The sequence below is a fragment of the Denticeps clupeoides genome, chromosome 19 (assembly GCF_900700375.1).
Source record: "Denticeps clupeoides chromosome 19, fDenClu1.1, whole genome shotgun sequence".
Taxonomy (NCBI): domain Eukaryota; kingdom Metazoa; phylum Chordata; class Actinopteri; order Clupeiformes; family Denticipitidae; genus Denticeps; species Denticeps clupeoides.
Window position 1 is genome coordinate 10,813,632 of NC_041725.1, and position 21,234 is coordinate 10,834,865.

The 21,234-nt window shown below is 46.2% G+C and overlaps 2 protein-coding genes and 1 non-coding gene across 6 annotated transcripts; all 3 read right to left on the reverse strand.

Annotated features, from left to right (window-relative positions):
- Positions 1 to 3,986: 3,986 nt before the first annotated feature.
- On the reverse strand, positions 3,987 to 11,463 carry znf296 (zinc finger protein 296). The gene is made up of 3 exons (XM_028961094.1): positions 10,907 to 11,463; positions 9,386 to 9,709; positions 3,987 to 6,964 (listed from the first exon to the last, which is right to left on the reverse strand). The coding sequence occupies exons 1-3, from the start codon at positions 10,956 to 10,958 to the stop codon at positions 5,403 to 5,405; spliced, it is 1,938 nt and encodes a 645-aa protein (XP_028816927.1). The 5' UTR covers positions 10,959 to 11,463; the 3' UTR covers positions 3,987 to 5,402.
- A 623-nt stretch (positions 11,464 to 12,086) lies between these two features.
- clasrp (CLK4-associating serine/arginine rich protein) lies at positions 12,087 to 20,888 on the reverse strand. Of its 4 annotated transcripts, none has more exons than XM_028962623.1 (21): positions 20,745 to 20,843; positions 19,789 to 19,925; positions 19,569 to 19,666; positions 19,009 to 19,110; positions 18,712 to 18,791; positions 18,161 to 18,245; positions 17,945 to 18,084; positions 17,771 to 17,867; positions 17,531 to 17,609; positions 17,347 to 17,420; positions 17,215 to 17,256; positions 16,518 to 16,715; positions 15,883 to 16,167; positions 15,113 to 15,292; positions 14,977 to 15,016; positions 13,862 to 13,922; positions 13,571 to 13,629; positions 13,449 to 13,495; positions 12,923 to 13,011; positions 12,753 to 12,774; positions 12,087 to 12,631 (listed from the first exon to the last, which is right to left on the reverse strand). In XM_028962623.1, exons 2-21 carry the CDS (start codon positions 19,885 to 19,887, stop codon positions 12,589 to 12,591), a joined length of 1,920 nt encoding a protein of 639 aa, XP_028818456.1. In that variant the 5' UTR covers positions 19,888 to 19,925; positions 20,745 to 20,843; the 3' UTR covers positions 12,087 to 12,588. The 4 variants fall into 4 exon arrangements, 3 of the variants coding, with proteins under 3 accessions (XP_028818456.1, XP_028818455.1, XP_028818457.1); XM_028962622.1 differs by having other exon boundaries at positions 12,093 to 12,631; positions 19,789 to 19,928; positions 20,745 to 20,888; XR_003743228.1 differs by lacking the exons at positions 12,087 to 12,631; positions 12,753 to 12,774 and having other exon boundaries at positions 14,973 to 15,016; positions 19,789 to 19,928; positions 20,745 to 20,888.
- Positions 15,664 to 15,800, reverse strand: LOC114769805 (small nucleolar RNA SNORA57). Its single transcript, XR_003743265.1, has one exon. It is a non-coding gene; the product is annotated as a small nucleolar RNA SNORA57 (small nucleolar RNA).
- Positions 20,889 to 21,234: the final 346 nt, after the last annotated feature.

A 21,234-nucleotide genomic window follows, 5' to 3' on the forward strand; every position in this document is an offset into this window, starting at 1 on the left:
CACAGCACACGGTGACACAACGAAACGTGTCCTCTGCTTTTAACCCATCACCCTTGGTGAGCAGTGGGCAGCCATGACAGGCGCCCGGGGACCAGTGTGTGGGGACGGCGCTTTACTCAGTGGCACCTCAGTGGCACCTCAGTGGCACCTTGGCGGCTTATGGGGCAGCTGCCTTAACCGCTAGGCCACCACTGAACAAGCTTATGTGTGTATCTGACTCTAGATAGATAGATAGATAGATAGATAGATAGATAGATAGATAGATAGATAGATAGATAGATAGATAGATAGATAGATAGATAGATAGATAGATAGATAGATAGATGCTTGCAAATTATCTAAATTGCCACTAGAGGGCAGCAGGCAGCTTCGTGTTAATCCCCCGTCCCGTGCTGCCTCTACCTGGGCCAATATTCACCGTTCAGTTCGGGGAAACTTTACTTTGCCCGGGAACGGTTGCTGTCGCACCGGCTTGGTGTTAAATTGCAGTGGGGCAATTACCCGCATTAGGTCGATAGGGACCTTGGGGTGTGTTCATAAAAGCGCTGGGCCGCTGGGTTGACTCTTCCCGGCATTTGTAATGGTCAGAACCGCCCCTCGCCGCATTCTTCTCGCTTTCAAGTGGGCCGAGAGACCGGCCCATTAAAGCGAACCCCACTTGTTTACGTCTTGCCCCCCGAACAAGGGTAAGTGGGAAAGCAATACGCCGTCTCCCCAAGAAAAGAAAAAACACGGTTAATAACGAGACGCGCAGAAATAATGGCGCGCGTTCAGCCCCATTGTTGGCGTCCCCATTCTCCCCGCATGGTCATTGAGTTCGGGTATTATGTGCGGAATTGTAGAGCTTAATAACAGAGGTCGCTGACCCGCCCTAAACACTCTGACACTCCTACAGCACCAGCCCTTTTGATCCCACGACCTCTCAGCAAAACTGCGCCGGGCGCTGGCGTCAATTAACGCGGGCAGGTTCCCAGGGACGAGCCGTGGAGCCTGGACCAGGGAGGAAGGAGTGGGGGGGGTCACCAAGGTGGATGACAGGGACAATGAGGCCCGTCTTGCTGTTTTTCTTTCACAGGCCCTCCTCCCACTGCTGCCCTGGTGTAGTAATCTTCTTGTCCGGCACGCCTCTCATCTGCTCGGGGTGGACGTCCACCTTCTCTCTGTTGGCTGCGAGAGATGAAGAGCTGGGGTAATTTAAAGCACGGTCCTTGTCACCTCCGGGCAGGTCATAGAAGAGCGTGCATGTGTGAGACACGAACGAGCCGAGCCCTGCAGTTGTGCCGTCCATGGCTGGAAGGCTGCGGTGACCTCGATCTGGTTGTGGGGGTCACAGGTCTCTGTGTCAGTTTCGGTCTGCGGGTCACCAGGTGCGGCGTGAAAATGCAAACTTGTTTTTTCACACACAATTGGCCCCCGCTTGCAAATATTTTTGCTGTGCCGTTAATTAAGTGCCAGAGAAATATGCGAGGAGAAGGGGGTCACAGCAAAAAAAAAAATTCTCTCCCTCTCTCTCTCGCTCATATGTTCTCTCAGTGGATTAGTGTCAGGGCTGAAGGCTGACATTTGCAGGCGTCAAGGAAATAGCACACTTTTAAGTGCATGGTCCAGTTCAGTGTTACAAGGCAATATGGTTAGAGTGGACTTGAACCTGGTCTTTCACAGTAGTGTATACGCGTGGATACATGTAAGGGGGCCATAGGTCGTATCTCAGCCATACCGGTGAAACACCTGGTTACATAACCATGTCATTTTTAAACAATAATACTCATAGTGTTAATAAAATAGAACGACCAAAACTTATTCGTTATTGACAGAAAGGGTGAGTTGGCTGGTCATTTGCTTGTTGTTGGTGGTGCATGTGACAGGAAATGCTGGAAAGATCGTGTGCATTTCCGGTGATGACGGCACACAGTCCCTCCAGAAGCCCATATCTGTGGCAGCGTCGTTACCTGAGGTGCTTTTCCAGAGGTGTTGGGTAGCGGTTGGACCACGACGCACCTCTCTGAGTCAGTGTTACTCTCCCTGCGATGCGAGGGGCGGGCAGGATAATTTTAGGGTTCAGGTTTCTCGCTGCGGTCTTTGTGGAGGGAATGAGGGAAGGAGGGTCAGGAGGAGGGGGTTGCTTTTTTGGAAGCGGTGGATCAGGAAATGACCAAAAAAAAACCCAGAGAGGTCTCTGCGGTTAGCCTTCTAACATATCCATCCTCAGTGCTCTCATTCTCTCACTCTGCCGCCTCATTGCCACAAGAATGGCTGTCGTCCCAGGAGACAGAGATTAAAAATTTGGTGGCAGCCGTCCATACTTCTTTAAGAAATGTAATTAAGAATGCGTAATTGGCTTTTTAAATGAAAAAGTACTGTCTTATTTCTAAAATGGAAAAAAACATAGCATAAATCATGGGCTCGACTTTAGCAGTGTATTGAGCCCTGGAGTTCCCAACATTAATTCCCTGAAAACACTGTGCTTGCTAGTTTCAATTTGAACCTCCATATAACTCAATAACATCAAGATCTTAATGGGCAACAGATGTGGCTTTAAAATAATTTCACGCCCGCCTTCTAATTTTGCACTGTTTAAACGATATGAAGTCTATTAGATTAAACCTGCTTTTGTGCTGGTTGGTCAGAAAACGAGCCCCTTCAATAAGGATCACTTAAAAACTATTCATCCTCTAATAAGCGTAAGTGAGAAATATAATTAAGGTCACAAATGGGTTTTGAATCAAAAGTTTTGTTAAAACAGTGTGGTAACATTCAGTGGCCTGTCCCTTTAACACACAAGGTATGTGTGACCCCTCCCAATGACCAGTTCCCTCTCTGAAGGTGTAACAGGTAGCAAAACTCTCCTGTTTCTCAGCCTCACCCAAAGGCTGAACAAAAGGGCACTGGTAAAACAGAGCCATAGCGAGGGCTATTAGATGCCAAAGTCCACCGCAGCAATTCCTCATGCTTGGCCTGGGCAGCCTGTGATGCCATATAACCTGGACGGACAGCCCCCTGAAATGATAAGTGTGATAAGTGGTGGACCATGATTGGTTGGTGATGTCGCGAAGTGCTAACTGTCAGGTAACTGCTGTCACCAAAGCCTGCAGATTCTACAGGAAGACACCTGGGAAGGCTCCCATATGCCGGGGGGCTATTCCAACACAGTCTCGCGTTACTTTATGTAATTGGGCCCGTGCGGCTACCAAATGGTGTTGTACTCAAATGGTTTGTCTAAAAGGGGGGGGGGGGGGGGTGACTGTTAGGCAACTTGTCCCAGTGGACTCACCTGTAAATCAGTGTCTCTATGGGGACTGGGGGAGAGGAATGTCTCAATGTTGGAGATGCTTAAATACCATGTTTCGTTAGTCCGATTCCTATTCACAAGCACAGTGATAATTGGTGATGGGGGTGAAGACTACATATGGTCTCTACATTTTGCCCCCCCCCCAACTCCATTGAAAGCTCATTAAAAAAAAAAGCAGACTGTTAATGAGCTATAGGGATCATAGAACTCCTCACTCATTAGTTGGGGGTCAGGGACAGAGATGCTGGCGTAGTGTTTTTGTACCCTGACAATGGAGGAAGCCATTGCAGCCCCCCCGCAACCCTTTCATTTACCCAGCCCTCCCCAAGCCATGCCCCTTCTCTCCCGTACCACCCTCCCCCCAACGATGGCTTCGTTCTGGTCCTACACTCCGTACCCCCAACACCAGTTCTGGCTCTGCAGGTTCCACAGTTAACACATCCTGGACGTACATATATTTCTTTGAACCGGTGAGTCATGGTATAGTTAGACAAAACACACACGCTGAGAAATGTTCTCAACCGTCTGATGACAAGTCCCTAGAATAGGGGAAAAGGAAATAAATGGCTCGGCTATTCATTGCACCGTTTACCTGGCATGTCCACTGAATCAGGGTAGTGATGAAATCTAGAGTAGGTTCAGGACAAGCAGAGACAGGTCTGGCTGAAACAGCCAGAACGACACATCACCACAGGTCAGACATTGACGCATTCTTTAATAACTCTCCACACAGGCATGAAAATCACAAAAGTTTACAGGACACTAGTCATCGGCTACACGGGGAATATGTTTAGAGAAATATCACACAAAACACAAAGTAAATAGCTTTAAGTTACAGAAAGAAAGGACAATAGCAATAACAACAGGCATATAATAAACAAAAGAAAGAGGACCATGTTCACCACTTATATACAATACACTGGTCCCTGAAGAAAAAAAAACAAAAAAAAAAACACATTTTTTTCTGTTTCACATTTGTCTGTTCAGAGTCTACTTTCTCCAAAAGTGACAAAAGTGAGTTCCCTGCCATGAGTGTGTAGACGTAACAAAACACATCCCTCTATGCATATACCAGGTATATAATGACCCTCTCTCTCTCACACACACACACACACACACACACACAGCAAGTGCTCATCCACAAACTAACACGTCTTTCTTGTCGCTCACCACCCTGCCTTTCGAGTTCATAGTTATTACGTTTATACAGCCAAGAACATGCAGTGCCCTTAAGTACAAATTCAAAACACAGGCAAAATGCAACATTTGAAAACATGCATACAGTATCTTCTCAAGATAACCGAGTATTGGTCCCATAAAGGTACTAGGCAAAAGGAAGTAAGAGAAAAAAAAAAAAAAAAAAAAAATTTTTAGCTTTAGTTTTAAGGTTTTTATGCAAGATTTAGGTGCAAGAGGAAGGAAAAAAACGACAGTAGTCAATATAATGGTTATGGGCTAATTGCAACAAATGTGTAAAAGCAACTTAAATGTGATAAGCACCCGTGTACTTAGGATATTTGCTAATAAGATTCAAGATTTTTGTCACATGCATAGTTATATAACTATGCATGTGACAAATAAAAATCTTGAATCTTAAACTCTTATGAAGAAGCATTAACAAAGCAGTCCACATTGGAGGTGTGTGTGCGTGTGTTTCTTTATGCTCTCGGCCCGATGCTATAGCCAACTAATCAATCCAACGCAATCTCGGCCACAATTGTCACTTGACTTGCCCATGTGGTGACTGATGTCTTAACCACACAGGAAGTCATTGATATCTTCCCTCTGCTCCACCTGCTGCTGTTATAATTGCGCTTGGATGCTACTGGACAACGATGAAATCACAGACACAAACTAATGTCCCAGAAACATTGCACTTTTTCTACCGAGGTCTGTTTTCTTGTCTGTGTAGCAGGCACTTTGTGTCTTTTTTTTTTGTTTGCTTTGTTTTTTGGGGAAAAAAGGTTGGAAATGTAAGATTGTAGGGAGTCTGCTTTCCTATTTTCTAATATTGTAAGAAATTCTTGTTTTGATGTTCTGATTGTGACAGGTTGCTTGTGCAGATGTGTGCCTGGGGCTCTGGTGATGTGGTGGTTAGTCTTAAGAGTGTGGTTTAGGCCAAGCCCAGCTCTGCTTTGCCACTTGTGACTTCAGTGGTGGCTGATACAGCCATGTCCACGCTGACTTGCAAATCACTATCCTCCTCTTTGAAGTCGCCTGTGGTGGAGAGATTTGGCTCAGTGTACTCTCCATTGCTCTGCCCATCGGCTTGCTCTGCACTGACCTCTTCCTCGGTTTTAATCACAGCATTTGAATAGTCACCGGCAGCATTCTGGCTGTAGGCCCCAGCGCTGGCATGGCTGAGGCCGTGAGCCTTCTTCAGGTGCTTCTCTAGGGTGGCGTAGACGGTGAAGGGCACACCACACAGTTGGCACTGGAAGGGGGCACGGGCTCCATGTGCGCCGTGGGTCTTCATGTGGCGAGTGAGCTTGCTGCTTTGGGCGCAGGCATAGCTGCAGAGGCCACAGCGGTAGGGACGCTCGCCGGTGTGACTACGCCTGTGCACCGTCAGGTTGCTGCTGTTGCGGAAGCACTTGCCGCAGAACTCGCAAGCCTCTTCCCGCTTCTTTCTACCTCCGCCTCCATTCGCTGTTACTTGTCTTGTTTCACTCTCCCGCTGCCAATCTTGCACCATGTCCACATCCCTCTCACTGTCCCACTCGGACCGGGGCCTGTCGTCTCTCTCTGGCCTTTTTGGGGTGCAGTTGCCACTGGCAATGCCACTCTCACCACTGCCCCCAGTCTCACCACTTTCTAGGGAACCCTCAGAGGGACTGCCCAATGGAGAGGGGTGCTGAGGCTCACCTTGCCCATCCTCATCCATCCCCTCTGCCTGAGGCTGGAAGTACCTCAGCAAGTTCTTGTCTGGAGCCCCAGCCCTGGAAGACAGCATGATCAGGCCTGTGCTGGAACGATGCTTCGTCAAGTCAAGATCTGGAGTTCCCTGGTCAACCCTGCCACTGACAGTTCCCTCTCCGTGCTGGGACAGGTTGGTCCGAAACTTGCGGTCCTCGTCGGTCCCGGTCTCCATGATGTCCCGGTGGCTCCTCATGTGACGTGCCAGCTCACCGCTCTGGGAAAACGCACTGTTGCAGAGGCCACAGTGGAAGGGCCGCTCACAGGCATGCGTGCGGCGATGTGCAGAGAGGCTACGCAGTGAATGGAATCCCTGGCCACAGTGATCACATGAGAAAGCAGCGTGGAGGGGAGGCGTGGAATGAGGGAAGGGGGATGCCGCTGGAGGAGACGGTGACGGCGAGGGGACCATGCCACCATTACTGCCTCCCGTTCCACTTGTGCTCCCTTCCGCCAGCTCCCGCAGGCGCTCCGAGAAGTTCAGTCTCTCCAACTCCCTGGTGGCAGTGGCTGCACTCTGGGGCTGACGGGGCCGGGACAAGCGCTGGGTAGATGGGTGAAAGGCAGAGGCCAAGGTGGCCCCCAAGTGCCGTGGATCCATCGTGGCTGGTGGTTTGGAGGGCTTTGAGTCAACTTCGTCTCCATCCACCTGGAAGAGGTTGAGGGAGTGTGAGTACTGGGCATGTTGGAGAAGAGCCCATGCACTCGGACACACAGTCTGACACCCCTGGCAGGTGAAGCTGGAGGGCTCTTCAATCACTGAGGGACAAAGGGGAAAAAGGAGGAGAAATGATGAAGCAATAAATAGATGAAAGCAAATAATGATAGAAAATGTCCACAATTTCCAGACTGAAGAAACATTACAGGGTTCGGCTATTCTGTTAATTGCACAGTTTTCGGACACCAGACATCACCAGGTGCTCAAATAGGACAGTAAGACAAAAGCAGGCTCCATAAATACATCTGGAGATATTTTTAAATGTAGTCAGCTTTGTCTCTTCTCCAAGAGCCACTCACCAATTAAGCTGCAAATTGCTAATTAGCGGAACGGAGAAAACGAAGGCTTTATGCAAATCGGGCCTGAGTCAGCCTCCTTGATAAATGAGGTCTTTCTGCATAAATCAAAATTGGAAAGAGGATCCTAAAATTGAGGGGGGGGGGGGGGGAATACATTTATTTTTTTCCTCAAGGTTCAAAGCCAAAATTGTATAAGCCTCTTTCATGTTTCCTCAAGTCAAAATCCTTCTGTATTTTATTGAGGGGGGGGATTAAAAAGAGTCTTTCTTTCTTTCTCACTCTCTCTCTCTCCCAGTCTTGGGATGTGTAAAGCTAAGAGAGGAAAATCATGCCCCAGAGCCCACGCAGGGATCTGAAGCCAAAGGATGAACATCTGAAAACAAGTATAATTTAGAATAGGATAAAATAAGAATATGCCCGGGCAAAATTCAATAAATGACACAAAAATGTCACTCCTTCGTATGGCTGTACCTCACCCACCACCCCTCTCCCTCAAATCACTCCCTGGGGTAGAGATGGGTGAGGAGGGGTTTGGGGTGGGGGTGTGATGGGGGCGAGTGGAGCTTTTGTCTTGAGGTCCTGGAGTGAAACACAATACCCAGCCCGTCTCTCTCTCCCTCTCTTGCTCCCCCTCTCTTACTCTTTTTGTAAGGATTCCCATTTGGCCTGGGGTAGCACTTGCATATTAAGCAGAAGCAATAACTGCTAATTAAAAATGCAGATTGGCTGGGAGCACTAACGAGCATCAGGCAGAACCTCCTCTCCCTTAGGAGTAAAGGAGAGAGAGAGAGAAAGAAATGGAGAAGAAAGAGGAGGGTGGTAACACTGAACGATGGACAGAGGGGGTATACAAAAAAAGGGGAAATAAAATGGGACCAGCAGGAAGCAACGGAGGAAAAATATAAACCAAGTCATGTTGAGAAATGCCACTGGAACTGACATGCAGCGGGTAGAAGGCATGTCTGACCACGGAGGTAGCGATCTGCAGTGGGATAACTGCACTTTCACTTTGACTCATCATTTGAACTTTGAAGAAGAGAAAGAAGAAAAAAAAAAAAAAAAAAAAAAACTCCCCCAGTCAGAATGACAGAAATGTTAACACATTTTACAACCAGTTACAGTGATTAAATCAACACAGTCTGAAAATATGACTTTTTGAACTTTAAATATGACCAGACCTTGAGAAATTGTACACACACACAAACAAAACTGGAAAGAAAAAAAAACAAAAAAAAAACATGTTTAGGACAGAAAGGGGTTGAAGCGGAGCAATGTGGACGGAAGGAAGCCGAACACGAGGCCTGTCCCTCGAGCACCGCACAAAGGAAGGAAGCGCAGACATGTGTGTGTGTGTTTTTTTACATGTGCTCACAAAACACGCTCACACACATATCGTACAATTCAGAGTAATCAATTATAACGGTTATATTGCAGTTTGTTCCTTCCTTGTACAGAGGTTTACGTCCTTGCAGCACTCCAGATGGGCCCGCGCGTGGGAGATAAGGGAACAAAGTCACGGCTCAGTAAAGAAATGCTACGCGGCCCGACACCTGCACAGGGCCACCATTTCACTCAAAAACACACAGATAATAATACACAAATTACCTCACTTTTTGTCACTGCTGACAAACATTGACTTCAAAAGTCAACTTAACTACCACATTGTTTGTAGGAGGAAATAGGCTATATACTCATTTATTTACATATATATACACAGATATATAGTTGAAAAAACTGCCTTAAAGGTTTTTTTTTTTTTAATAGGTCAATTCAGTTTAGCAACACAATCCGTTAGCACAAGCGGTCCTTTTGAGTGGAGTTGGAAATTGATTACACCCTGTGGTTGTGTGTATTTGTGTGGTTGTGGGTGTTGGAGAGAGACAGAAGTCAGGTCTTGTGCCGTTGCTCGGCCCAACAGCCCCGTGTTTACCTGGCCACTTCACCTTAGAGACAGATGCTCAGGTGCTACTGCCTCTCCGGCCCCCAGAGGACGGGTGGGGAAGGTCGGTGGAACACTGCTGCCTATCCTCTCCACACAATTAACTCACAAAGGCCTCAGCACCGCGGTAACGGACGCTTAATGAGCCGGACTGGGGGAAGTTTGTTAAATGGATGGGACAATAATAATAAAAAAAGAGACACTAATTAGCGACTGGCACTCACCTGCTCTTTGGTCCCCTTGCTCTCCAGGTTCCTCCCCCCAGTGCCTGTCCGTCACCCTCCGGAGCTCCACGAAGCCCGCATCCACCTGGGCACCCGGGCCCCGCCGTAGCACGCGGCTGGCCGGGGAGGGAGGAGTGTGGCCCGGAGTTCCAGCTCCGCCACCGCCGCAGCCGCCCTGCTTGTGCTGGATGAAGTCCAGAATGTGAGCGAGGGGGAAAGCCTGGCCACACTGCCCGCAGGTAAGGAGGTCATGACCCCCGACCTCTGACTGTGGGATCCGCTCTTGTTGAGGCAAGCTCTGCGCGTCTCCTGGTTCTGGGACGTCTGGCGGAAGGAAAGGGGGCGAGAGCAAGTATTAGAGATACTCACTATCTAGAGAATTGCACTTAATTCACTCTTCAGGTGGGTCACATGCAAAAAAGAAAGAAAGAAAAAGGCTAAATGAGCGTGTTATCCCCCTACGTGCAGATTGACACGGGCCTAACACCTCCAGGCTCTCAAAATGACCAAACCGGATTTTGAACAGCGTTCGGAGCACAACGCAGTTCCCGGCAGAAACCTCCACGCCCATCCAAGTGCCACCATCTGCTAGTATCTGGTCAGCAGTTACTGACCACTTCCTCTGTCACACTCGCCCGGCCTTAAAGGAAACATGTTTGCGCGCTGCGGCTGAAGTTCAGAGCCGCCTGCATGTTATTCTGCTGCCTTCTAAATAATGGAAAATAAATAAAAACTGGCCAGGTTCCATTTTTTTGCAGATGTATTAAAACGTGCGTGAAAACGAGCAGCCGATGCTCACTGCGGAGAAGTGGCGGGGCAGGAGGCGGAGGAACTGAGCGATGCCCCTTGGGCTGGATGCCACAGTGGTCATGGATCAAGGACACACCTAGACGCCAGGACTTGATCCACCTGCTCGGGCTCGGTCGTCAGCGCCGCTGCAGGTACAGACAGTCCCGCGGAGGGCAGGATTTCACCAGCGGTTACTCAAAAATGTCACCTTTCCTGTTCCAAACGCACCGGCTGTTTGCGCAGACACGCACAAGGCGCGGTCACAGAACAACACCGAGCCTTGTGGTCAGGTGAGGCATGCTCGGCCGGCGCGGGGAAACCCACGCCGCTGCTGACCACGTTTTGTCTGGTTTTTTTACTGATTTAAAAAAAATAAAATTAAATTAAAAAGAAGAAGCGTTATTCGGTTCGGAAAGCGTGCTGGTGACCACCGGGTCGGAACTTGTATGTCGGTGCGGTGGGGATGGAGGGGGACCGGCGAATAGCAACTTTTCAAATAGAAAAAGGTGCAATAAGGAAGTGCCATATCCTTCACCACAATTCATTTATAATAATAATAATACCGCGGGACCGCAGCAGCATTATTGATTTATTGAAACGGGATGTGTCGGTTGTGGTCAATTTAAGGAAAACTGAAGGAAATACTCCCAAGTGGCACAAAAACAAACGTGACCAAGTTAGCGGCGACCAGGGTCAACGTGGCGAGCGCGACCGACAGGTTTGCCATCTTACCTTGAATTGCGCTCAGGTGTTGAGGTCGGCTCCCGAGCTTCCGTCTGGACATGCTGCCGGACTGACCACGATAATCCGCGAACAGGCAAAGGGGTGGCGGCGAGAGGCGATATTTCAAAAAAAAAAAAAAAAAAAAATCACGTTTCAACCACGGCACGAGTGTTTCGGCGACTTCCCTCCGTACCGCATCACCGCCGCGGAGACTCGCGCTTGTCTGGCCGTCGGTGTTCAAGTTCAGGCGACCAGCCCGCAGCGCGGGGTAGAGGGGCAGGGGCAACTCGTTCCAGGCCCCGCCCCCTGCCGGTCTCTCCGACCTCGACCCCGCCCCCCGGCACCGTACCCTCGCAAGTACAGCGTTCTGCGGGGCACGGCGGTCACGCCGCTCCTGCTCCGCCTGTTTGTTGTTGTCGTCGTGTTGTTGTTGTTGTTGTGTTGTTGTTGTTGTTGTTACGGGGCGCACGTGTACCGTTCGGCGCGGTGCTGCCGTGCAGCCGGAGCCGCGCTGCCTCGACGCCGCTTGCTGTGCTGGCTGAAGGATGTGGGTGAGGAGGAAGTGGGTTTATCGAGGACGCCAGAGACAGGTGCTGCGCTGTCCGGCTGATTTCGAAACTCGAGTTCAACTGCTCGTGACTCATTTTGCTTCACACAGAAAAGAAAAGAAACCCCAACTTGTCGGGGCGGTTTGCTTTAATTAAAAAAACAGCAATCCAGCGATAATTGACCTACGTTTGATTAAGTTTGTTTCTACATCCTGAACTTGAGTTACCGATGCGCTTCAATGTGTTTAACTAGTAATAATTAAAATTTCCTGCCCATAAACGAAATTTTATGCCAAGTGCACGTGTTCAGGGTCAATATGTGAGGACGAGGAGGCTTGATGGCGCCCTCTAGCGACAACACTGCTGTCTTATCTGCGCGCCATACATCAAATTATATAGTAACGTGGCACGTTATTACATTAAGAGTAAGTTTGGCATGTATTAGGATCTGAAAGTGCAACTCAATACAAATAAATATGATTAACGTGTTATGACATTTTCCATAGGGTCAGGTTCCATTCACAAAAAAAAAAAAAAATTAGCACAATTGGAGCCTAGCTCTTGATGTGTTGTTTTTGAACGTGTGATAGACCATGTTTGCATTTGAACAGAACAGTATAACAAAATCCCAACTAAACATGTTGAGGTAACATATCAACATTTTATTTGAACTCCGAATCTGTAATTAATACAATATAGACCTCATCCAGACTCTTAAAGCCTGCTGCTATTTACACTGTCAAATGCCTTTGAGAAATTAATACAAAAAATAATTCCATTGCAAAATGTGCATACCACAATCTTTCCATAACCTGGCACCTTAGTCAGTGAATGAAGAGAGGACAATTATGGACACGTTTATTAGCGCTTGAGTGGTAGATTTAGAGGCCTATGAGAGGTGTGTTCTATGAGTGGTTACGTTAATAATAAAAAATATTGATTTAATCAAATCTTCACCCACCTAAAAAAAATTTTCTTAAAGAAAATTAGCACGATTCAACTTTGTACCATCTGAACGTGAGGTTATTATTGTAGCAGAGTTACTTCTCAACATGTCTGCTTTATGGTCATGTAGTCAGTCACTCAACTTGTCCTGCCATCACAAACAAGAATTAGGAGGGCCTGGAGAACCAATCCTGAACTTCAGTACCGGTAGTACGGGCTCCTTGATCGTGACCGAGACCTCCTAGAAATGTTAAAAAATATATATATGATAATAATATTATATATAAAAAAAAAATAAATAAAAAAAAAAATCACACATCAGAACAGTATCTCACTAGTTTACTACATAGATGAATACGTACCTTCTTGAGCTGTAATCTCGACCTGTTGGGAGTAAATAGACATTTAAAGAACTTTTTTTAAAGAACTTGATTCTAGAAGTAACACCTAATTCTAATACTTTGTTTTAAAAAAATAAATAAATGTAACAGGTGTACTCTAGATCCTTAGTAAGGGATGGATAGACACATACTGTATTTGGGGCTGGGGGAAGGAGAGTGGCTCTGTCTTCCATACTGTCTCTCCCATTCATCTCGCTCTTTCTCCCGGCGTTCCCGCTCCCTGAAAAGCACAAGTCTTTACCCTAGAGCTGGACCTCAGCAACATCAGCAGCAGCTAAAGGGCTGAGAGAGCAGCATTGTCCTACAGTTGCATCACCTAAACCTTTGCCAGAATACATAAGCATGAGTTGCCAACCAGCCTCAAACACAAGCCTATAGTAATATGACTAAATTTAATCAGAGAATGTCTCAGAGATCTTAACTGAATACAAATCATTAACAGGGTAAGATTTATTTTAAAAATGCCCCCCCCCCCCCCGATACCGATCAGGCAACTGAAAGGCTGTAACATTAGACACATGGTGTCTATAATTTATTACACATTCCCAGTGCAGTATACATTAAACAGTAAATAAGTTTAAACTTTTTTTTTTTTAAGACATCAGTTACAACTAATACATTTCAATAGACAATTTTAACCAATGCACAATCCCTTACTTCATGCGAATTTTACGGGCCATAGCTCTTAACTCTCCTTCCCGTTCCTGGAACACAATTGTGAGAGCCATGAATATCATGAGTCATGAAATTATCATGTTAAGTCAGAAAAACACTGCAACCTGTCGTTTGTGCTCCTGCTGCAGAATTTTCACTTGGGCAGCCTTCTTATCCGCCTTGGCTAGAAAGAAACAGAACAGACAAGAGGTTCAAAAATCTCACATGGCCTCATTACAAATGAGCAAACAAATGGCAGTACAGTTCAGCTTTGCCGTTCTCAGTGGGACTGGCTGCTGCTCACTGCAAGATCAAGCTTGAGGATGAAGGGGGAAAAGGCAGCATTGAATCTGGGGTACATTTCCCAAACGCACTGTTACAAGCATGCACCCAAATGGCCCTACAACACCACTCACATTGCTTGTTGAGGGCCTTCTGCATGCGAAGCTTCAGTCTCTCCTGTGGGGTCATCTTGGGCTGTAAGAGACATACACACACAACATTCAGAAAAAAAAACATATCCTGTACTGAGCATAGATGTGTGTTTGTGTATTCAGGTGGTTGTGGTGGTCATATTTCACGGAGGGTCTTTATTGCACCCATTTTTAAAACCACAAAGATCACTCTCACATAGACACTTTGTCCTTATCCATTTTACTATGATCATACAAAGCAGTACATGTACTTATTGGCTGCACAAGTTTGGTAAACACTCTCCTAGCACCCAGTTCCCAGAATCCCACTGGTGCGCTCAAACACCACCTTTTTCACAGGAACACCTGGCCAGGTTTGAAGCACCAGTCAAATAGCCTGCAGGCCTGTCAGCATTTCAGTTCCCCTCCCTTCTGAAGAGATACCGTGCCAACCCCCCCACCTGGACACACAGAGCTGTTTGTACAGTAAGGTCTGTGTTGTGCTTCCTTCCCACCCTTCCTCCCTCTCGCTGCCTGTCCCGACAGGCCCACACAGCTCTACCTCGGCTTCACTTCTGTAGCTGTCAGGGCTGAAGCTCATGGGTCTAAATGAATGTGTCTGTTCTCATTAACACACATTTCTCTTCTCCTAATTAAAATACAGCATCTCAACAACGGCAAGCAAGGCATCGGGACAACACTGGTCACTCTTCTGTCACGCTGTATTTGAAATAGAAGAAACTTTTCTTTACTTGGAGGGGGAAGACCAGGGTCAAAAGGAAAAAGAAAACCCATACTCTCAACCAGTCAACAAAATTTCATACATACAAAAAGGTAGTCAGGGAGTCCTCAAGAGGACAACACTGCTCACTGATTTAATGGCAATCTGGCCTCCAGGGAGACCATAGATGCATTTTCACTGCAGACACAGCCAATCAAAAGAGCTTATCAAACACAAGTGGGAGGGGCCCTGCGAAAGAAGCCTGGAAGTCGGCATCGGTAAGTTGGGATGGGTAGGCCAGGCTCCGGTGTTTGATTTGACAATCACATCAGCCTGTCAGGGATGAGGGAGGCGTAGACTTTAGCAACAAACCCAGGTAGATCAAATTCTTACTGACTTTGGCAGCTCCAGTCTCTTTACCACCTGGAGAATCAGTCCTGCACCCAAAAAGAGAAAGAAAAACAACTTAATAAATACAACGGAAGTACTAAAATAAGTCTAGATGAAATAATGGCTGCAACTTAGCTCCTCACTTTCTCAGCTTGTCACAGAGGGCAGTGGCAGAGGGCTGGGCAGAACGAAGTGGGGACAGGGACCGGCTGGGCGGGGGTGACTGCGATGGGCTTGGACTGCTGCTGCCGCCTCCGCGGCGATGGCCTGAGCTCCGACCACCACGCCAAAAACGGTCAGCTGAACGGGAGTGTGAACGCGATCTGGGCGGGGCAGTGAGGAGCAGTCAACATAGTTGTAATGTAGCCATGACAAACATTTTACTGCAAGTGCTAATTAACAATTGGGGTATAAACTAAATCATTCCAGAGTCATCCTTCAACCATTCTTGAGATGTGAATGAGTGGAACACATTTACATAAATACATAAGGTTTTAAAAAAAAAAAAAAAAAAAAAAAAAAAAAAAAAAAAAGAAAATGAACAAGGTATTAGACAATAGAAGTAAAAATGATTAATTACCATATTACGTGTGTACACACACACACACACACACACACAGCCTCCAATGGTAAAAGAATGCAACACTCAAGTGCTGATTTTATGTTACATCCCTTGTTTTAATGTTCATTGAAAACGTGTCCCAGTGATTGAGGATAGAACCAGCTGATTATAAAGCGGCAGGTACCGAAGACATAGCACTGGTTCCAATCTGCCTCCGTACATTACACACATGAGTACTGAGCAACCACATGTATGCCAAGAAATAGAGGGGTGGTACATGATTTAATTACAGAACTTCAAATTACACCATTTATAATAATTAAAAAATAACTAAATAAAATGAAGCCTTACCTGGTGCGTCTACGAGATGCATAACGCCGACCCCGGTCCCTGTCATTGGAGCGTGAGCGAGAGCGTGACCGGTCATACCGCCGCCTGGAGCTGCTGCTGCTCCTCCCCCCTCCACCACGCTGCCGAGAGCGCGAATCTGAACGCCGCCGTGAGCGCGATCGTGAGTAGCGACTATCTCTGCCACCCCGCCGCCGACTGCGGCGAGATCGCGAGGACGACCGGGAGGAGCGGCGAGACGATGACCGTGAAGAAGAAGAAGAAAGGCTGGATGAAGAACGCCTCCTTCTGCATAAAGACAAACACAAATCATTTCATTCCCAGTGATCAAACATCTACTAAAATCATCTAGTAATGGCACTATTTACCTGCCTATATTAGGGTGAAGAATTTGAGCCAGAAATAAATCAGGCATGCCTATTTCCCCCAACCTGGACATGCAGAATATGGTTCCTAATACGGAAACTGCTGATCTGCGACGCAGCCAAGTGTGTAGGGGAGCTAGTGTGTGATGTGACTTGTATTTTTCATATTAAAACCTACCACTATAACACCTATCATGGTGCAGAGCAAAATCAATGACAGGACAAAGTAGCCAACGAGGGGCCAAGAAGTAGCAGAAAGGGAAAGTTACCGACCGGGAGCCCCTGCTATGACCTGCAGGGTGGTGCTGCTGCGAGTTGGAAGGGGCATGGCTTGAATGTGCTGTGGGTGGAGCCTGAGCAGGCTGGGCACCCTCCTCATCACTGCCCCCGAAGCTGGTGATGAAGGTGATCTTTTCGTGGGCTGGGGAACGAGAGCGTGAGCGCGACTCTGAGCTGGACTCTGACTGTGGTCTGCAGAGGAAAGAACCACAGCAATAATTTATTACCCATGTTCCTCAGTGGAGAAACACTGCCTCTTATGCAGATAAAAAAAAAAAAAAAAAAAAAAAGTGGAAGTCATTTCAACGGATGTTTTATGACTGCCCCACACGGGTGCAGAAAATAACTGCATTGGATGAAAGTGTTCTAAAGTCAATTTTGGAAAAACGTTACGAGAGGCGCACTGACATTCATTTGGGCAAGACATGGGCTGACATTCATTCTTTTACGCGTGCTTGAACAGGATCAGTGTGCAAGAGTTTTTCGATTATTAGGTTGGTCCGAGAGAATTCCGTGTTTTGTGTGCTTGAGCACATCTGATGTGAATGAGATGGGAATACAGTGGTGTTAGCTTCACGGACAAGTGGTAATACATTTCCGGTTCCAAATGTGTCTACAAGGAACATGTGTATGCTATACCGTGTGTATGCTATAAGAGACCAGCTAATCGAAATACTTCAGGGACACTCACCTCTTGTAGGGGTCATAGGTTGGGCTGTCTCTCCTGGCATAACTGAAATTAAGAGGGGGGGGTGGATTGCACAAATTAGTCTGTCAATAAAAAGACATGGTCAGAATTGACAGGCCCAGATTAAAACCTCACCTTGGTGGGCTTATTTGTCTGCCCTTCAGCCTTTTTTCTCTGAATTCTCTCCTCTGTCTGCGAGAGCGTCGGCCCTGACAGTCATAGTGGACAAACATACATAAAGAGGGAAAAAAAAAAAATAAATCAGCAACATGTAAAACAAAAAAAATGATCCATTGCCCAACAGTCATGTCCTCCTTACAGAATACATGGCCTTCTCTGCCTCCAGGGCCTTTGCGTGTTTTATGGCCTCCACTTCCTCCTTGTCCTTCCTCAACATCCTGCCACAGAGAGCGGTCAGTAACTGTTAGAGAGCAGGCAACGGCAACCACCTGATAAAGCACAGCCTAAATAATTCCACCTTTTTCAATAGAACCATCAAGACATGTTCATACAACAACAACTGATCCAACAAAAATTTACAATGCAGATTTTGACAGACCTTACAAAATCTCCATCTGCCATCCCATATGGTGTGGCCATTTTGTTGAGATCCATTATTTGCTCTTGGTTCAGCTCATCCACATCCACCTCAACATCTGAAAAGAAAAAAAAAATTATTAAGCTACATTAGCAGGAGTGCCAATTGCCTGGCTGAAAAGTGCCCTTTCCTCACCAATATCTGGAATTCCCTCATCCTCCTCAGACTCGCTGTTGTCAGAGTCATCGTCTTCTCCTTTTTCTGACTGCGGGTCTGGCTCTGTAACTGTACTGTCTTCATACGTATAACCAATGGTAGCCTTTTTCTCTGCAAGCCTGTCAAAAAATAACTGTTACTTAAGTCCATAACACAAGTGATTGTGATACTTTAACAAAAAAAAAAATCACTCACTTTTTCTTCTCATCTTCATTTGGTCTCTGCAGGCCACCATAGAGCTCATCCACATAAATCTGGTATAAGCACTGTTCCTCGGAGACTTAAAATAAAAAAAGAAAGACCAAGATCAGGTCACAGGCACCATTTTAAATGTTAAAACAAAAAGAAATGGAGCAATCAAAAATATGCCAGCAGGGAAGAGCTACTTCCAGAGGTAAAAATTCATTCAGATTTTCCCATCAGCCTAGGCTGATTAACATGGCACTAATTTGATCTGTTGAAGTTGGTTAATTTTAACTTTTTTTTTTCTGGGGTGAAATTATGAACTTTGTGAAGTGTTGATTCATTAAGACAATGACTTTCCAATATAACAACAAGTCTGGACATGCTAGAGTAAAGGACAATCAATGTGCTTCATTAGGTATACTATCAACAGAATCATATACAGTATGGTGAAAAAAAAAAAAAACCTCACACACTAATAAATAAATGCAGTGGGGAACTGTAGCTAATCATCACAGACATTTTGTATTTTTTATTAATAATGAAGTTTAATGAAAACTCACTGCTGGCAAAGTCGTTCTGCACCAGTCCCCTGTAGCGCTCATAGTTACACTTCCTCTCCTCTGTCTCCTGCTCAGGAGAGCTGTAAATAACCATGAACCAGAAAAAGGTTTCCAATACATTTTTATTACTTAATAAAACAATAAATGTAAAAAATAACCCATATATATATATATATATATATATATATATATATATATATATATATATATATATATATATATATATATATATATATATATATATATATATATATATATAAATAAAAAAAAAAAAAAAAAAAAAAAAAAACTACTCACACAGTGTTAAGGAGTGGGGGGGTGTAAGTAGGGATGTAATCCAAATGCGCCCTCACATCAAATCTGTCAATCATGTTGTTGGTATCACCTTGCCAGGGCATCCTAGGGACACATACAATCATTAATGTCAGCTTATATGAGGGCAGTCATGCTTTGGCTCTAGACTGTGGTCCTTTACTGAGAGTATGACCCAAATTCATGCCACCATTCGATTATTGATTCTGCATACCATTTTACAGCAACTACTAAGTCACCACTGAATCACCAAGTAGATATTTTAAGCACAAATCCTTGAGCCAAATCCAAATAATGTGAAAAGGCGAGTCTCCTTAGGAATGTGGCAGCATTTGAGCCTAGAAATTCTGCACTAGGTTTCCTGCCTACACATCCCGGGTCGCCATGTTACAATTAGCATCTTCCTTCCCACAGAGAGACCAAAGCCGCCTTTGACTGTCAAGTGTAAGTGCATGTTAAAATCTTAGCAGAAAAGCAGCAAGAGTAAACAGGATCTTTGAAGGCGGTTTACAAGATGCCTAAACGAACATGCATGTTTAACTCACATGTTGACCGGACTCTCAGCCGCCAGGGCCACTGCGGAATCCAGATGGATCTTATACGCACGCCCGTGAACCTGCAGGAACTGAGCTGGGTCCTTTTTCTGCAATTTTTCAAGACAAACCATCAAAAAACATTACGTATATGTGCCTGTTGGGGGAAAAAAAAAAAAAAAGACTAGGGTGGGGCAAATTGGAGAGGCAGTGTCTGGTAAACGTGTCTCACTATTTTCTCATAGTATTCACGCCGGCGCTCTCCGCGGCGCTTGTAGTCCACCATCATACCGCGCAATTTGCGCTCATGTTTGCGGGCCTCCTGCCACATGACAGCTCCGCTGGGGGTGGGGGCGCGTCGTGGCACGGCTGCTGCAAAAAGACAAAGAAATTGTTTGAAATAAAGAAATGGTGCCATATATATATATGGGTCAGTGGTGGCCTAGCGGTTAAGGAAGCGGCACTGTAATCAGAAGGTTGCTGGTTCGAATCCTGATCCACCGAGGTGCCACTGAGCAAATCACCGTCCCCACACACTGCTCCCTGACATGGCTGCCCACTGCTCACCAAAGGTGATGGTTAAAAGCAGAGGACACATTTCGTTGTGTCACCGTGTGCTGTGCATCACAGAATGAATCACTTCACTTTACACTAAAATAAAGGCAAACAGCCAACCAGAATTTCTCTTAATTGCATATTTAGAGAATTGACTCCATACAAAACCATAGAAAAATCTCTCGACCAATAGCCACCTTTTTTTTACCCGCTCTCACACATACAGAAAGAAAGAAAGAAAGAAAGAAAGAAAGAAAGAAAAACGACACTTTTACACAGTCTCTTCGTGGCTGGCTGATGGCGAGCATGGCGCGGACCCGAGACACGCCGCCTTCTCGTTTCGTTGGTTAGCGTGACTGAGCCCGCCAACTCACAAACAGCACCCACACAAACCATCGCCCAGCCGAGACACCGGACCACAAACACCCAGTCCAGCCCGGGTCCCTTAACGCGCGATTCGAGCTGAGGCTGGCGGGGTTAACCTCGGGCCAGGGAGGCCGCTGGGAGGGTTAGCTCCGCGCTACCTGCCACCGCTGGCCCCGCCATTAGCAAACGAGCTTCGCCCTCCACGCGAAAAGAAGCACTAAAGCTGCAGGGGGAGCGTGTTTGTGCGACGAGGACGAGCGGCGTTACCTGGTTAGTGTACCGCCAACACGCCTGGATAATATCGCCGGTTAGAGCGATAGAGGAGCGGCCGCTGAGCCAAACACCTTCAGCAGCCTCGAGTTCTGGGGACCCGCGTGGCCTCATTATTTATGTCGCCGCCGCGTGGCGTGGAGGAGCATCGCCCAGGCCATTTTTAGCCTTAAAATTGTATTTTAGATTAAATTGCATTAATTAAAATTGACTAAATGTAAAATTCACTAAGTTGTAAAATTGTAGTTTTTGTAGGTGTCGATACATGGATGTATGAAAAATTTGTTATTTTGCTTGAAAACGTTTTGCTAATTTCTTTATGTTCATGCACACTTATAAATATAACAACATCTTCAACCTACCTGATATTATAGATCCGACAATTTGTATTGATTTCCTCCTGATGCAGACTAAGAGTTTCTAGAACGGGATGGGGTGGCGTATCAACAGACTTCAACCACACATATTAAATATTTTGTTGTATATA